The sequence below is a fragment of the Gobio gobio genome, assembly GCF_949357685.1.
Source record: "Gobio gobio genome assembly, chromosome: 8".
Taxonomy (NCBI): Eukaryota; Metazoa; Chordata; class Actinopteri; order Cypriniformes; family Gobionidae; genus Gobio; species Gobio gobio.
In genome coordinates this window covers 35,934,732-35,952,870 of record NC_137114.1, presented here as the reverse complement: position 1 = coordinate 35,952,870, position 18,139 = coordinate 35,934,732, and the positions used below count along the sequence as shown (strand labels likewise).

Sequence of the window (18,139 nt, the reverse complement as noted above, 5' to 3'; positions counted from 1 at the left end):
AAGAAATTAAAGGTCCCATTCCGCATGATCCCATTGTTCAAACTTTAGTTAGTGTGTAATGTTGCTGTTAGAGCATAAATAATACCTGTAAAATTATAAAGCTCAAAGTTCAATGCCAAGCGAGATATTTTATTTAACAGAAGTTCCCTTTCAAAGCCTACAGTGAACGGCTGGCTTGGACTACATCCTGGTACTTCCTTCTTTAATTACGTCAGTAGAGCAGTAGAACAGACTAACCTCCGCCCACAAAGAAACGCGAAAAAGGGGGCGCGGTCTTGTTGCTGTCCCACGTGGAGAAGCAGACGTGTCGCGTGGAGAAAAGGAACTGTTGCGTTGAGTGTGTTTATCGCCATGTCGTCGAGACGCTGTTATTTTCATCCAGGAGTCAAATCACCTTTGTTTGGCTTTCCCAGGGACGCTGTAGAGATTATTGAACGCATACATCTCTCCGTTAAGAGGCGTGACCTTTCCAACATGCGCTAAACTGCTGTCGAATCACAACACAGGAACTGCTGGCACGTGCGCTAAGCTGCGGTCGAATTACAACACGGTAAGCGCTGGCACAATCAGAACTCGTTACGTATTTCTGAAGGAGGGACTTCATAGAAAGAGGAAATCACCAGCCGTTTTTAGGACAGTGAAAACAGCGGTACACAGATAAGTAAATAGTGTGAAAAATACTGTGTTTTTTTACACGCGAAACATGAACACATGTTATATTGCACACTGTAAACACAATCAAAGCTTCAAAAAAACACGAAGAAGGGGACCTTTAATACCTTGAAAAGTGATAGTAAAGACGTTACATAAGGTTATTGTTTTCAAATAAATGTTGTTCTTTCGAGCTTTCTATTATTCAAAGAATCCAAAATAAAAATGTATCAGTTTCCACAAAAAATATTAAATGATTAGTTCACTTTAAAATGAAAATTACCCCATGATTTACTCACCCTCAAGACATATCCTAGGTGTACTACATGACTTTCTTCTCTCTGATGAACACAATCGGAGTTATATTAATAAATATCCTGGCTCTTCCCAGCTTTATAATGGCAGTGAACGGGGCTCTGAAGCTCAAAAAAAGTGCATCCATCCATAATAAACGTACTCCACACGGCTCCGGGGTGTTAATGCAGGCCTTCTGAAGCGAATCATTGCCATTATAAAGCTTGGAAACATCTAGTATTTATTCATATAACTCTGATTATGTTCATTAGAATGAAGAATTTCTCATACACCTAGGATGGCTCGAGGGTGAGTAAACATGGGGTAATTTTCATATTAAAGTGAACTAATCCTTTAAGCAGAGTTTCATATCACAATTATGGTGACCAAAATGACAATGGTTATCAATATTATCACTGTATTATTAAAATGTGCTGGAAAGTTCAAAAAGTACTCATACACTCACCAAAATAATTTTACCAAGATTTATATTGAAACCCAGCACCTGCTCTTTTTTGTTTGCCTATGTAAACAAAACAAACAAAAAATTCAAAATCGGTATTATGAGCTTTTCTTTCAAATTACTTTTTAACCAAATGGTCTCAAGGTTAGTTGTAATGGCTAAATGAAGGCAGTCCTCCTCAAGTTCAGAGTAACCACAGGTGTGTAGTTTATGAACGTTTGACAAACCACAAAGTATGGCGTTTTATTATTTAAAACGTCTTTTTTTATACTCGACTATAGTAGTAGGCTTACAATTACTGTTTATATCATTAAAATAAAGGCCATTTGGTTTTCTATTGTCTTGTGTAAGTTAATGTTAGCATCGCTGTTCTTAGTGGAGGCCTAACCGATACAACGATAGTGTGACGCTGATCAGCATAATCATTATCCTCTGTTTATGTCAATTATCATACTAGTGAGTTATAAAGAGTGTTGAAAATTCTCTTACCTGTCCAAAAAAGAAGCAACTTGTTCTTTACTACTCAGGATTTTCTCCGTCATTAAATCTTTCCACCTTCGTACTGATGTTTACGCTCTTTTTTTTCTTTTGTCGATCTTTCCGTCTTCTCGCTTCAGACTTTTTCTGCTTCTTCGGACGTACATGTACTGATTCTCCAGTTGTCCCCGCGGGTGAAGCATAATAAGTGTGTTTCGTTTGTCTAATTTTCGCACTTCGAATAATCATGAACACTACAATACTATCGCACCTACAGAGTCTCTCTGGCGTTTACTGAAACGCCACGCGCGCCTCACGTCATTTCAAACATGGCGAAATTGGGCGACCTGCACAGTGTACAGTAATTAAATAACACATTTTAAAGCCATTTTGAGCTCCATTTGTCTTTTTTAAAGCTAATTTAGGCCGATAATTAAATAAAGGTGACTCAACTTGAGTAGTCTTCATCTCATCTACCTTTCAGATGACTCTTCACAAAATGTAGGCTAGGCCTATTAGTGTCCAAATACATTTTGGGGACCAGCGGTGTGAAGTAGGTTATTTGAGTAGCCAAAACGTACTGTAGGTTACTTTAAAGTATAATTTTGGTTATTTTGTAGTTTTACTGAGTGAGTATCAAAGACATAAGCAACTTTTACTCTCTCGATTACATTTTTAATAAATCTGTGGCCATGTTCCAAATGGCACACTTAATACACACTTTTGGTCTTGTGGACTTAAAGACTGATTTGTACTTCTGCGTCGGACCTTGTCCGCATTGATGTGCAGTTACACATGCAGACAGAGGGAGCATGTGTACCCCTGAGGGAGGGGTTCTGGCAGACCAATCAGCGCTTGAGGTCCGCATAGAATTGACGCATTGTTACATTTTTGGAGAGGTGCACGTCAGTACGTCGTGGGCTACGCGTGCAACACACAGCCTACGACGTATGGCGTACACTCGACGCAGAACTATAAATTGGGCTTTATGCGTTGAAGCTATACGTCTTAGGCTGTGTGTAGCACACATATCGTGTGGCGTGTAACAACGTGTCAATTCTACACAAACCACAACCACTGTGATTGGTCTGCTATAACCCCTCCCTCAGGGGTTACATGCTCCCTATACATGTGTAATTGCACATTGACACGGACAACGCAGAAGTATGAAAATCGACAGCGTAGAGCCTACAGCGCAGGTCCGACACATAAGTATAAATAGGATTCAAAAGAGTGTCCCCTTTGCGGACGATATATGCCCTCGATGCGCACTTTTGCATTGGTACGAGCTCCGTCCAATAGGGGATTATTTGAGGGGAAAGCCATTGGTAGTGGTGTCTGAAACCATCATGAACTTTATTGAGTGCACTCATATCCCACATTGCACCCCAGTAACGAGTGCACAGCCGATGTACACTCAACGGCTGTCCGAATTCACTCACTTGTTTTCATTCACTCCTTCATTTGAACAGTATTAGTGGACTAACGTAGGGAATAGTGATTGAGGGTTTAGGGAGCGATTTGGGACAGGGCCTGTGTTGAGTAATGCAGTTAGGCCCTGTCCCAAATGGTACACTTCATGTGCACTTTCGGTCTTGTGGACTTACAATGGCCACTGCATGCACTGTAGGGTGTCCCATTTGTCTTTTTAGGTCTCAGAGCGCCCCCTTTGAGGTCGATATGCGCCTTCGATGTGTACTTCTGCCAAGCCCGCATTGGTGCAGGTTACGCAGCGGACTTCTTCCCGGCAGTCAAAGCGGCATTATGTCGTGAAAGTGCGGACTCAGAGGAATACCGTGAGGGTTTAGGGTGCCATTTGGGACAGGGCCTTACTTGTTCCATTCTGCATGGCTCCTAACTTTTTCCACAGCAGTTTATTTATACTACAAAAGAAGTGATATCGCCATCTACAGGCCATTGAAGGTACTATAAAACACACCTACTATAATTGAAGGTGCGTTTTGCCCAAATTTGTCAACAAGGCTACTTTATGCGAATGCGAGCGCATTAGTAATTGGGAATCACAGATGTTTCATATATGAGATGAGGACATGACCACAGCCAGTGATGAGGCCGAAACCAGCACGTCCAGTGCAAGTATAGCGTTTTACTTATAACATTGTTTCATTTATCCGTTATATTGAAGAGACCTTTTTGAAGGATATTAGTTTACTTTTTTGTGCACTTGAGTTTAACTGAGACTTGAGTGTTTGTAGACGTCTGTTGTGGTGACCTTGATTTATTGCAATATTGCAATTTTATCAGCTTTAGAATGAGCTTTATTGGCAAGTATTACACATACGAGGAATTTGCCTTGGTGACAGAAGCTTCCAGTTCACAGACAGAATGACTGGACTAGTTGTGTTGAGGACTAATAAATACTGTTAAAATCAGATACTCTTAAGATTTTTACTCAAGGCGTATTGGAATTGGTGACTTGTATCTTGTAATGGTGTCATTTTCGCTGTAAGGTATCTACCTTTTGGGGATACTGAAAACACTTTAATAATAACAATTTCCACAAATGCCTTATGAAAGTTGGTGTGCTTGTAAGAAGAAGAAAAAAAGAGAAAAAAAAAAAAAGTAGTTATATGAAGTAACCTAACCGGAAAGCAAAATAGAAAAACTAATCCAAATCTTGGGTGTATTTGACTGTTTTCAGCTGATAGTGCCAGCACCATTTACAGCAGCATTCATCAATTTGACCATCAGATGATCAATAACAGCATCCTTACTCCCAGCACTGCCATCAATCGAGGTATCAGAATCGAAACACCCACGGTGACCCGGACAATCGATGTGTAGTCTAAGGACAAACATGGACCTAAGGAATCGTACTTATCCTGTTCTGGAAATAAGAGAGACAAGGGTTAGTTGTCACCAGCGTTGGGAAGGTTACTTTGGAAATGCAATAGGTTACAGATTACAAGTTACGCTATTAAAAATGTAATAAGTAGAGTAACATTACTTTATTAAAGTAATGTAACCGATTCCATTTGATTACTTTTCTCATTTCCAGCACTGAAACACCTTTTTATCACTCATGGTGGAATCTCTCAGACAGGTTCTAGCCTTAAGCGTTCAGTGGCAATGTGGACTGATGTAATTGCGAGACGTGTTGATCTGCAAATTCAAACAAGAACCAATCAAAACCACCAGAATAGCATCGCTTTACTAAACGGCATTTAAATGGCAGGAGGCATCATGCACATCAAAAACAGGCAAAGCAACAAATTAATATTATTCAACCTATCCTTGCTTTTTACAGAAAATATTCAGATGTAGCCCCCTTTGTAATAATTAACATTTTTATAAGTAACTGTAATATAATTACACATTTATTTTGTGATTAAATTATGTAATCTAGTTAGGCTACATGTAACTATAGGCTACTCCCCAACACTGGTTGTCACACATTTCATTATTCATTCATTTCTGTTGGCCAAAACAATATTCTGATATGTTGTATTGTTTCACTGCTTTGTGTTTCATAAGTAGACTAATTAGTTTATGAAACAGAATAAAAAAGAAGTAGACCAATCAAATGGCAATAGGCCCTATTTATGAAACTGCAGCATTTAAAAAAACTTATTTTTATGAACAATTTATAGCCTATTTATGAACAATACTTATTGTTTTTGTCCCAAGAACAGTTAAACCTTTCAGATAAAGAGAGCGAGAAAGATGAGAGAGACGATTTTTCACAGTATTCACATTTAAGATCAACTATAAAATGTAACTAACAACTATCATGTCAAACCAAATAAGCATTTGTGTAGACTATTTTATTCAAAACGTTATTGTTTTCCGTAGTACGGATAATGTAAGGATTGTGATGATGGTTCTAGGTGGATTTCGGATGCTGGTGTGTTGTTATCGATGCCCCACCTGTGGCGCCGGTATGAGCCGTTTGGAGTCGGACGCATCTGAATTCAAGACTCGGAAAGACACGGATGAGCAGCGATACGTGCCTCGACTGATCATAAGACGAACCGGACATATTTACTTTCAGACTTTGAAACTTTCCGGAAAGTTGCAGGCGAGAATTCTGATCTACCGAGACAAAAGAATAATCAAACAATGAATCTTTCTATATCCTAAAAATGAGCACACATGTCACGGGTCGTTTATATGAAGTGTTTAGTATTTGCATGTATTAATTATACATAGCATGCTTGTTTGTAGTAGCTATTTGTTCTTTTAAAAACTCACGCTGGAACATTAAAGGATGAACATATCTCTAATGAAGATAACTCATCAACAGGTGTAAGTCAGAGGTCCGAATGATTCATATGGATAGAATGGCAAAGGTCCAGTACCGAAAGTTCAACAAGCGAGACACCTTGTGGTCAGTGTTTGTCATTGCACGTGAAACACCACACGCATAAACTTACTAACGAAGCCAACTACAGCTCAAAATTAGGTAAATAGTAAAAAGAATGAATACCCCTAACCTGTAATTATGGTGGGCTAACTAAAAACACTGAAAGACAATTAATTGTGGAAAAATTGCTTTGGTGTTTTTGCGCAGGACTAGTGAAAGAATACCGTCGTCATCAACTGGAACATTCCATGAATACGGTAATACGGTCTGTCTGGCATCTGCATGCTTTTCTGAAATAATAATTTTTCTTTAGGAACAACTCCCTTTCCTGAACCTGTCAACATGTCTGTTGGTGACATGTTTCACCGGGAAAAAGGGAGAAATTATAAAATCTCCTGGGTAGGGTATTCTCCTTGAGAATATTGTGTCTGCCCCTCCTGCAATCTCTTACTGGAACAAACTTTTTGATCATTTAAATTGGAAAAAATATATCAAGTAGATTTTTCCTTACAAACAAAGTTAAAGAAATGATGTTTAAATTACTCCATAACATTTACACTTTCTTAAAAATATATATGGATCTGATTTTGACTCTAAATGTTCATTTTGTCCAAATAACACTGAAACACTTTTTCACTTGTTTTGGTCGTGCAATTACACTTCCCAGTCCTGGAAAGATGCTAGTTTGTTTATTTCAAGTACAATTTTACAAGGTTTTTCTGAACTTCAAATCTGTTTAAGCGGATTCAAATGCCTGCTTTATAATAAACCAAATCCTCTTTCTATGTAGATTTTACATTCATAAATGTAAATTCTCGAAATGTAAACCTATTTTGTAGTATTCTTACAAGAGATAAAACATTATTTACTTACAATTTCACTCTCACTTAACAAAAAAGCTCTCAGAACGTAGGCCTACAGTTTGCATGGCCTACAAACTTTTCACTGTACTCAATGTGTAATTGTTATAAATTTGTGTAATGCCCTCTTTTCTCCCTTTTATTTGCTATTTGATTCTTCTTTGAGCTATGGTATTGATTATTCATGTTTTTTTCTTTCTTTTCTTTTTTCACCTCTGATGTTATTCGTAATTTTTATGTTCTAATTTTGTTGTGCCATAGTGTAATAATGTTCAAATAAAACTGTACGCTCTGGTCTTTTTATCAGTTTATTAGAGGGGGGAAAATGTCATGCTTTCATTGTGATAAATTATTTGCTATATAATTATCTAACATAAAATTAACCTAGGAAAAGTAGCAAGTAGCAAGGTTTAAACACACCAATAGGCTTATTTGAACATATAGCCTATCATTTAACGACACGTTTTTGACAATTCTGTTCAACTGATACCTACTGCGTTCATTCATTTTAGAAACTTTTACAGATTTAAATTAACTGACCAGGTATTATTGTAAACAAAGAAAAGGTTTTAAGAGGCTAAGCTAACTCAAACGAGTTGGAATAGCAACAATCTGAATGTCTGATAAACACTCTCTGCCTCTTTAAGGTTATAACAGGGTTAATACCCTGAAATAAATCACTCTTTTTGTCTCAACTGTCATAATTTACAGTTCAGATTCCCAATGAGTACTTGTCGAATGAAGGATGACCATGTTGTTCTGAAATTAGACGTTGATTAGCATACACTACTTTGCAAAGAAACTAACCAATACACAGTATGGTGCTGTGGTTTATATAATTTATGTCAGGCAGTGACATGTGACATAATTATGACATCAGTACCCAGCAAAACAATATTTAATCTAAAAACGTTTTATTGAGCATATTTTATTATTCTTCCTCAAATGTACCATCGTCACATAAACAGAACATACGTAACTTGCCGTGAAATTTAAACCTGGACTGCTTCTTCAATAGTAAGATAAGACAAACATAAGAAATAAAGATGTAGCCTACACAGTGGCAAAAAGTGATGTCCGGAGGGATCATTTTCCACAATATTTGCTTTTAATGACAATTCAGGTTCTATCAAACAGTCAAAATATGAGGAGCATATTATATTGGGAAGAAGAATACACTAAACTTGGTTAAGATATTAAAATTGGGCAAGAAAAGCAATCTCCCGCATATAATTATGGGTTTTATTCTTCCAGTGAAGCTCAACTTTGGGAAGAACATAAGGAGGATTGGAAATAACTTAAGCATGTCACAAGTTTAGTGAGTCAATGCCCAGGAGAATGGCTGCTATAATCAAGAACAAGGGAGAATCAACAAAATATCAATAACTGATTACATTACGTAGTCAATGTATGCTTTATATCATGTGATCTTTTTGTTTTTCCATGCCTTTTTCTGCATAATACAACTGCATGTCACAATTCAGGTTTATAATTTCCCAAAGGTTTTCGATGGCCTTAAGGTCAGGGGACTGAGGAGGCCACTTGAAGTCTTCAAAATGCTGAGCACAAACACATTGTTGCATGTGCAGTGTTTTTGGGATCGTTATGTTGAAAATACACATTTGATCTCCATTGTTTTCAGCAGGATTCCCAAGTATTGTCTATTTTCAAAGTTCCAGCGACTTTGTAGATCTTTCCAACACTTTCCGCAGACATGCGTCCCCAATACCATTATGTTTCCCCTGCCGTGCTTAATGGTAGGGTAGGCAATTTCAGAGAGGCTAGTAATAGCAAGCTAGCTTTGAAAACATGTGCTCCCACCCTCCCTTCAGAGCATCTCCAAAGTCACGCCTCCTTCAAAACACATGAACGAGCACAGCCAGAGCAGAGTCTGCAAAGCGTCACGAGACGAGAGACGGCATTACCTCATGTCTCAAAGCACATGACATTACAATAATAATGAATGTAAACAACTTTCAGAGCTCTTACTTGTACCACCTGATTCATTTCGGCATTTATAGTGTTAACATAAAAACGCATAAATCCGAGTCTAAGGATGTAAACAGCTCCGGGTAGAAAATCACAGGTTTGCATCTCATAATTGCAGTAACGATAGGGCATAAGCTAGTTGTTTTGGTTCAGGAGGAACTGTAAAAGGTGGCTGCTGTTTGTTTTTGCCACTCTTTGAATATGTCTACAACACTGCATAACCTTACACTCACAACATTTTTTACAGAAACTGTCACTGGGATGGTACCTTTTCAAAAGGCACACATTTGTTCCTTTTAGGTACTCATATGCACACTTTATGTACTAGTACCTTTAAGGTACCAATATGCACCCTTTACAAAAGTATAACTTTTGAAAAGGTATACCGGCCCAGTGACAGCTTTTGTACGATGGCCCAGTAGTGCACAACACAACGCAATATAAAAAGCAAACATAAGTTCACAACACAACAGAAACAAGCCACAACACAAATAAATCAAGCCACAACACAATGGAATCAAGCCACAACACAACGAAAAAGCCACAACACAAATAAATCAAGCCACAACACAACGAAAAAGCCACAACACAAATAAATAGTGGCTTGATTTCGTTGTGTTGTGGCTTTATTTCATTGTGTTGTGGCTTGATTTCATTGTGTTGTGCACTACTGGACCACCATACTTTTGTACCTTTTTTCTGAGTGTACAGAATGCGCTGATCATGTGTGATGTCTGCGCGAGCAGGAGTGCGGGGGTATGGAAATACATATGTTGACAAGAAGGTAGGACATCCTATCATTGCATTTGGGCCATTTTTTGTCCAGAGACTTCCACAGAAGATATGTATACATTTTGTAATATTTAAACCACTTCTATTATCGATTGCTATCAGGATGTGAAGAGAGTTTCTACCAGTATAGCAAAAAAGTGTTTTTGAAAAACATTGCCTACCCTACTTTTAATGGTGCCACGCATGCATTTTGGTATTAAAACACTCCAGTCGTCTCCTATGAACATACCTGACGATGCTAGTGTAACGGAGGCCAGCTTGTAGTTGCTGTGCGAGTAAACCTCACTCTCTGATCTCAAGAAGTTCTAGCGACTGCGGCTTGAAGTTGTAGCCTTTAGCCTCCTTGTTAGAGCGTCTGACTCTCATGGCCGGCAGACCCAGTTCGAGTCCCCCTTGGAGTGGGCGGTTCGAAAAGGAGGGGTTGCGTTGGTGCTGTGACCCGGATGGGAGTGCGGTTTAGGGGGGTGAGTGTAACGGAGGCCAGCTAGTAGTTGCGGTGCGAGTAAACCTCACTCCTCTGATCTCAAGAGACGTTCTAGCGACTGACGCTAGAGGTCGCAGCCTTTAGCCTCCTTGTTAGAGCGTCCGACTTGGGTTCGAGTCCCGCTTGGAGCGGGACGGTTCGAACAGGAGGGGTTAAACTAGGATACATTTTGACGGCTCTAATCTTCCGCACTCCAGTCCTTATTTTCTTTGGCAAATGCAAGGTGTTTTTTTGCAGTAGATACAACTTATAAATGGTTTCTTTACTGGTACACAACCTCTCAATCCAGCCACTAGTGGAACGAGCAACATTGAGTACACCAAATTCTGGTTTATATATCATTAAAGTATGAGTACGTTTTGAGACCAAACAGCACAGATGTATTAGAATGTATGCATTCAGCAACTATTAAATAAAGACAAGATACATATTTTACAAGATTGATTTATTAACTATAATACAGGTCACAGAAGGCCTTACTGTTTATACACCATTCCCATTGAGACCAATTACCAACTCCTTGGCAAATAATGATGTTTTAAATTTTTTTTTTTGGATGTAACTTCATTTATTTCATTATTTTTTTCCATTCTACTTTTTCTTTGTTCATTTTTTTCTTCCTTTTTTTAATACTGAGAGTGGTAGACCCCTCTCCCTGACCTGGTCTTGAATCATGCACTACATCATTGTGGCCTTTACACCATTCACAAAAAAACTGTTAAAAAATGTTTTGTCTCATTTTTTAATTATTAAAAGAAAACATAAAAGAAAACCTTTTCTATCACCATTGACTATAGGGCAAAGTGTCAGACCCCCTAACGTACAAATAAACCATTCTGAATATAGTTTTGCGCCGTTCTCCTTTAACTTAACAGACAATCTGTCACCATTGTTGAAAACATAAAATGAAACAAAAAATAAAGTGATGCAGCCAAATCTGATTGCTGAACCAATATCACATTTTTAATACACGTTTGTCATGTCGCTTTTCGTTTGTCATACCTCCCCTGCCCTTTTTTAATCTTTTTTTTTTGTTTTGTTTTTTTTTGCACAGTCTTTGGCTGCGAAGGACAGTCGCCTCTGAAAGAATATACATTGAAAATACACAGAGAATGCAGCATTCATACACAAAGTACCAGGGGCGTATAGGCCACACAGCTCCCGATTTCCCAAAATATACCGTTACTTCTGCTCTCTGAGGGCAAAAGACGTAGTGTTTAAGAAGAGTTGCAGCTCATCACAGCCAATCACAAGTCAGCGTAGGTGTTGACTGACATGTTAAAAGGGGTCAGGGCAGTTGTGGTTCATTTACTGGTGGTGAGAATTTATAGGTATTACAGGGAGCGATATGCACAAAAATGAAGTGAAATCTACAGTGGGATACATTCGTTTATCTCCATAAACGTGACTGTTTCACAGTTTCACAATGCCTGTTCCACTTGAAAACCATGGCTCACACCAAACTGACTCTTTTGAGTTGAAATTAACACAAAAGTCATAGAAAATGATCTAATTTGGAGCAAGAAAACTCACTTAAAGGGATAGTTCACCCAAATATGAAACTTTTGTCTCATTTACTCACCCTCATGTTTGTTCCAAGCCTGTATGAGTTTCTTTCTTCTGTTCACCAGATCTTTTCCTACTATGGAAGTCAATGGGTGCCGTCAACTGTCTGGTTTCTAGCAATCTTCAAAATATCCTCTTTTGTGTTCAACAGAAGAGAGAAACTCATACAGGCTTGGAACAACATGAGGGTGAGTAAATGATGACAATTTTGGGTGAACTATCCCTTTAACAAGGTATAAGTGCTGGGGAATATTGGTAAAAAACATTACTTGAATGCTGAATGCCAACTGATTTCTACTTTTTTTTTTAAAGTCTTTCTTTTGCTACAAAGTGAATAGATGTGACTTTAAACGCATCCAGCGTTTTCTAGGAAAAACAAACAAAAATGTAGCATGAGAATGAAAAAGTTGAATTTGAACATGCAATACCTGTTTTGTCCACTGGGTGGTAGTGTTGTGCTCCAAGAGCCGACAAAGGTAAAGGTCTAGTTACAAGCTACCACATTAACTTTCCTGTTTCCGTGCCCATGTTTTCTCCCCCTAATCTTTCTTTTAAAAACTTTTGGGATTTTATAAACAATGTCATCCTTCTGAGGTCAACTCTGAAGTACAGATATTTCGTTAGTCTTGACAAAAGCCACTAACTGCAAGCTCATATTCAGCATAAAATCGGTCTCTCTGATTTCAAACGCTAAAGACTTTATCTTTCCCGAAAGCCATTATTTCCATCCAGCTATACCACAACCATCTCTATGTTCCTCCTCTTGGCTTCCACAGTTCACCGATTCATTGCCATCTGAATAGACAGGTAGACAGCGTCTCCTCTAGTGCAAACTTCCTTTACCTTCCAGAACTCACATCGTGAGGCAACTCTTGATTTAGTGCATACCTCCCCTCCAAATGCAGGTGGACCACAACCTAACCCATCCTTAAAAGTCACCGCTTGTCGGTTAACCAATCATCTGCACAAAACTAAGTCCACAAATCTAACATGACCTAGAAGGGAGGGACTTCCTGCAAACGTGTAATAAGAAAAATAATACAGCTCCCAAATGAACAGACACTGAAGAAAGTCGAAGACCCTCATGGAACAGGAAATTGAGGGTTGTGAGGACATTCTGCAATAAAAGAAGCATTAGTCTTCCAGCATGTTCTGGAGGCTCATGTGACAAGAGATACAAGCGAGGAAAAGACTTCAAATCCCAGAATGCTGTGCAAAAGCATTCCACACACATCCATCCCAGCAAAACTAGATCCAGTTCATCAAGTTCTAGTTTTGTCTTTTGATTTTTGTCCCTCTGTGAAAGGCTGTTACAAGCGAAACAAGATAAATAAGGGGTAGGAATGTGGTTGTGTTGCTGCGTCAGAAAAAAAGCATTTCTATTTCGTAATTTGATAATAACAATGGTCGAAAGCGGCAACAATTATCTGGCGAATATATGCTTGTTCATACAACTCAACACCCATTGGCGCCATTGGTCGACAAAGACAAGGGTGCGGCATCTACGTCACGTGGACCCATAAGAAATTTGAGTTTGGGGGTACCACACTTCATGTGCGGTTGTACATGTGTGTGTGAGGAGCATAAAGAGATAGAGCGCTGCTGCAATTTATGGAGTAGCGTTATGCAGAAAGAGGGCGATGAAGTGTGGTTGACGCAGCTCATGGACCAGCTCTTGACCTCTTTCCTTCTCGTTCCTCTTAAGTCAGGCACAGCCGTGCAATCTCCTCGGAAATTTCTTCCATTCAATTAATCTCATTCAGTGCTCCCAAAGTTCTCCTCCTTGTCTACAGGTTCACAGCATGTGTTGTTCCGTAGGGGTGTGATGAGGGTGGAGCTGAGGGAGCAGGCTCTGGATTGGGGATTGAGGAGTAGGGGGTGGAGAATGGGGCGGGGACTGTTGGGCGGGACTGAAGGGCGGAGCTAAGGGTTGTAGTGGGGTGTAACAGGCAGAGTAGGCAGAGCTTGGTATGGAGGAGGCAGAAGACAAGGTGGTGGTAGGCGAGGCGGGCTGTCCGGGCAGGCCACTGGGTGTGTCAGCCAAGGGTTGATTGTAGAAGAAAAAAGCACACTGGTGGATAAAGGTCTCGATGATTGTCTGGTAGGTACGTGTGGCCGTCAGCGCATCCATGGTGGTGAAATCGGGCCGCATTAGCGTCGGCCAGAAACAGATGGACAAATTCTCGCTGGTCATCAGGTTCAGGCGGCTGTTTTGACTCACCCTGAAAGAAAGAGAGAAACGGTGAGAATGGAAAACATTTGTGCGAATGAGCTTGATTGTGTGTTGTCCTAGGGATGGCTCCGATGCTCACTTGTTCAGGTGAGTGATGACGTATTTGAAGACATCATAGTTTTCTCGAGGGAACCTGCGAAGCACGTCCTTCATGGTGTGGAGACGCTGCTCTCGATCATTGATTTCTGCAGGGGGCAGAGAGGGAACACGGAATGAGACACAAACACATTTATTTTCTTCATGCTTCACAGGTGTTCAACTTGTCCCACAAACACACAAATAGTTAGAGGGCAACAAGACACAAACACACACACAGGAGTTAGTCTTGACAATGGCTTCAACGTTTAAAGACCATCAAGACAGTCTGAACAGTCTGTTTGATGTTCTTACTGGAACATCTCAAACATCGTCTCCCATTAGTTTCTGAAGAGCAATAAATGCACAAATCGCAAGAACGAGTAGATGCATTTTGAATTATTAACACCTGACCATAAACATATCTAACAGTGTCCCACAATTACAAGTTCAACAGTGTTACCATAATATTTCCACTAATAAGGCTTTTCATTACATTTTTACAATGAAGTAAACAATCATATTTAATTTTCTAAATTTTTTACACAAATTGTAGATCTCACTGCATTCATCAAGCTGAACCTTCAACCCTGTTACCCAAGGGTTGAAGGTTACAACTACGCTAAGAAAAATAAAAGTTTATCAATAACTTTAAATCAACATTTGGTTGCAAACTAGTCCATACTGACTGACATCTTAATTCAGGATACATTTTCAAACCGGTTACCTATTCTAGTATATTTGCAGTATATCTTATTAGAACCTAGCTTTATCATCATCTGAGGGGGTAAAAATAAATGTTATATTTAAATATATACATTATATATTTAAATTTCTGGAGGTTAAACAGCTTTGTTGCAATAAATAAATAATTTGACAATTTTTTAAATAGTTCTATACCCTATTGTGTATGCAGGACTAGGAGTGACACAAAGAAAATGAAAGAATGAGTTCAAACATAAAAATGGTAATAAATAAATCACTTTTTAAATAGACAATAAAAGTGTTCCTTTAATTCATATTTTAAAATGTAGTTAAGTAAAACAAAGCAATACATTATTCTATTTTTAACAAGTTTTAAAAAAAGTTAAATAAAACGATAAAATGGTCATTAAAATAAATTAAATAAATTAAATTTATAACAAAATAAAATAGTAAATAGACTCCTAGTCCTTCATAATTTTACATCTGACATGTCAAATGCTGAATACTAATTGAGACTTTGATTGAATACGTGTGTGCAGAAATGTAATATCCCCAATTGCTCGAGATGAAATCAGTATGGAGGCTCTTTCCTAAAACACTATATACATTTGGCTTTGGGACCTCAGATTGCTCGGAAGCAATGCGTGAGGAAGTAATTCAGGAATAATGAGTTCTAATATGCACAAAGGAAGCAGCATGCTCCACCTAAATCAATAAACAACAACTCTAGGGAGGAGTAACAGTGAAAAGGTATGTGTGTGTGTGTGTGTGTGTGTGTACTAGACTTCCCATCAGTCTCATCTGGGGTGACTGAGGGATTGTTCAATGAAGCACAGTGTCGCTCACACACACAAACAGTACATGTACAGAAATATTTGTGTAGTGTGTGCAGACACACACACGCGCGTGCACGCCCTGGGTGCAGCGAGCTTGATGGTTGCGGTGAGTCAGAACGGCTTACATCAGCCCTTAACGCTGTGAGCCCTGTGTCAGAACATGTGACCACTACGGCAGATGTGTTCCTCCCTGGTCACACACACTCTGATGTCAGCATTACACACTCTCACACACTGACATCAGCATTATGCATTGTGGCCCCAGATGCAGAATTACTGCAGTAACTACAAGGAAAATGTGCAAAACCACCATGATGCCAGAGCATTGCTATATGGTTGCTACTTGCTAGTAAGGCTGCACGATATTGGGGGGGGGGGGGGGGGTATATATATCGTCATATAAAACAATTTCACCCGATGACTTGAATAGCTCTATTTAGAAAGAATGAATCATTCTAGTATGATTGAAAACCATATTAAAAATTTATATTTACTCTGAAGACTTTTTTTAATGCAAATTAGGGCTGCACGATTATGACAATTATAAAATCAAAATAGTTCATTATTTTCCTTGATATTTTAATTAACATTAATAATATCAATTAATAGAATTTACATTAAAATACTCTTACATGGGGGGCAACTGGATGTCATATTCTTTATATAGACCATACATTCACACCGGTTCATAGAGGGTGCCATTTATAAGCAGTAAAACTGACGGACCTAATGCGTCTTTAGTCACTAACATATTAAACACATACACATACTTATGCTCGGATATAATAACTGCACTCAAATAAAAACTGAAATGTCTGTATACAGCTCAAGTAGTTTTCAAACACTAGTCTTCGTGACAAATTTATTCAAACATACACATACTGTATATTATTAACTGTATATAAGCTCATCTCAAGTGTTTTTATAGCTCACTAACGAACTGTGAATATTGGATAACGTTCCTGAGGTGAACGCAACGTTGAGTGCCATTGTTCACTGGCTGTTTTATTGACGTCTTTCCGCGCTTGAAACACTGATTGAGCGATTACATGAGACATGATACTTTTCAGTAAGTTGTACTTTATCTTTCAACATACCTTTTAATGTTCATGCATGTTTTTTCATGCTATAAATTGTAATAAAGTGGAAGAAAAGACTTATGCTCAGAGAGACTACAGCCATCTGTCACATTTTAGGAGCGTCAAAACCTCATTTATTGCTTAAATTTAGTGATAAAATGAGCAGAATTTGAAAGCTGAGACTGTTTCTTATCAGAAGCACAATGCTCTTTGGGATTGTTGGAAGGGAGACACAAAAAATTATGTTTGGTGTAGGGAAAAACTGCGCAACTGGCAACAATGGCTTGAACTATGGGACATTTTCTTCACACGCAGTATGAGTTGCAGTCTGACACGTTTTCCCGCCCCTTTTTAATTGACAGGACATAATCGGCCTTGATTTTTAAACAATCGGCTGATGGGAAAGTAAAAATAATTTTTTGAAAGGCTACGTTTGGCTGTACCCATATGCTAAGTAGGGCTGTCACTTTGCGTTCGAAAATCGATAGCACAATCGATCGGACCAACCAACACAAGTTTCGGAAACGCAAATAGGGAATCGATTTTAACCAAATATGTACACTATTAATTTTAAATGAATTAAACAAATAAAAATAGATGTAACAAAACTCAAAAACAAGCAGAAAAAGAAAATAAGGATTTCTGAAAGTGCAGTCGGCATTGCGAAAGCTAAAAAGAAAATTCTCACCAATAGTTCTCGCGCCTATAGTTTTAATTGGCTGCTGCTGGTGTTTTACCAAAAAATGGAGGACAACGGCGATCAACCTGTGCGACATGAGAGACGAGTGATAACCCCTAATAACTTGAGGAGTTCGCTATGGATGCACTTTGGGTTTTGGACTGTAGATTAAACTATGAAGAAGGAAACAGTGGTATGCAAATGGTGCGATCGCGAGTTCCCATATCACAGCAGCACCACAACTATGAGGGGGCAAATGCAGCCTCATCATCCAGATGAATACAAAGAACTAGACCCAGCCGAGGTATGCTAGTCCTTCAGTGAATTTTAAGTTTTATTTTCAACCTCTTTTCATGGGCTACAATCGCCTACGTAGGCGAAATTTGTTTGACATTTCTAATAGTAAACACAGCTTTGTTGAAGCCTGTAGTAATGTTTTTCATGGATGTTATGGCAGTCCACTCTGCTTATTGTTTTTCAAGATTGTTGCACTCCTGTTTATCATTGTGTACAAAACTTCATGCCAATAAATCAGAAATATTGCTGACTTGTGCGTCTCAAGCGCCCTCTTTACGTTCGTTCTAATGCCTGTTAGTTGTCCGTGGATTGGCCTATATTTTGACATGGAAAAT

General features: G+C 38.8%; 1 protein-coding gene across 1 annotated transcript in view; it reads right to left on the bottom strand.

Moving 5' to 3' along the window:
* Window positions 1-12,208: 12,208 nt before the first annotated feature.
* Window positions 12,209-18,139, bottom strand: part of arhgap35a (Rho GTPase activating protein 35a) — a 95,104-nt gene continuing 89,173 nt past the window's right edge. Inside the window, exons 6-7 of the mRNA XM_079823995.1 lie at window positions 14,213-14,318; window positions 12,209-14,122 (exon numbers count right to left, since the gene is read on the bottom strand). Of these exons, the coding sequence (XP_079680121.1) occupies window positions 13,696-14,122; window positions 14,213-14,318 (533 nt within the window). The 3' untranslated portion in view covers window positions 12,209-13,695. The remainder of the gene's footprint in view (window positions 14,123-14,212; window positions 14,319-18,139) is intronic.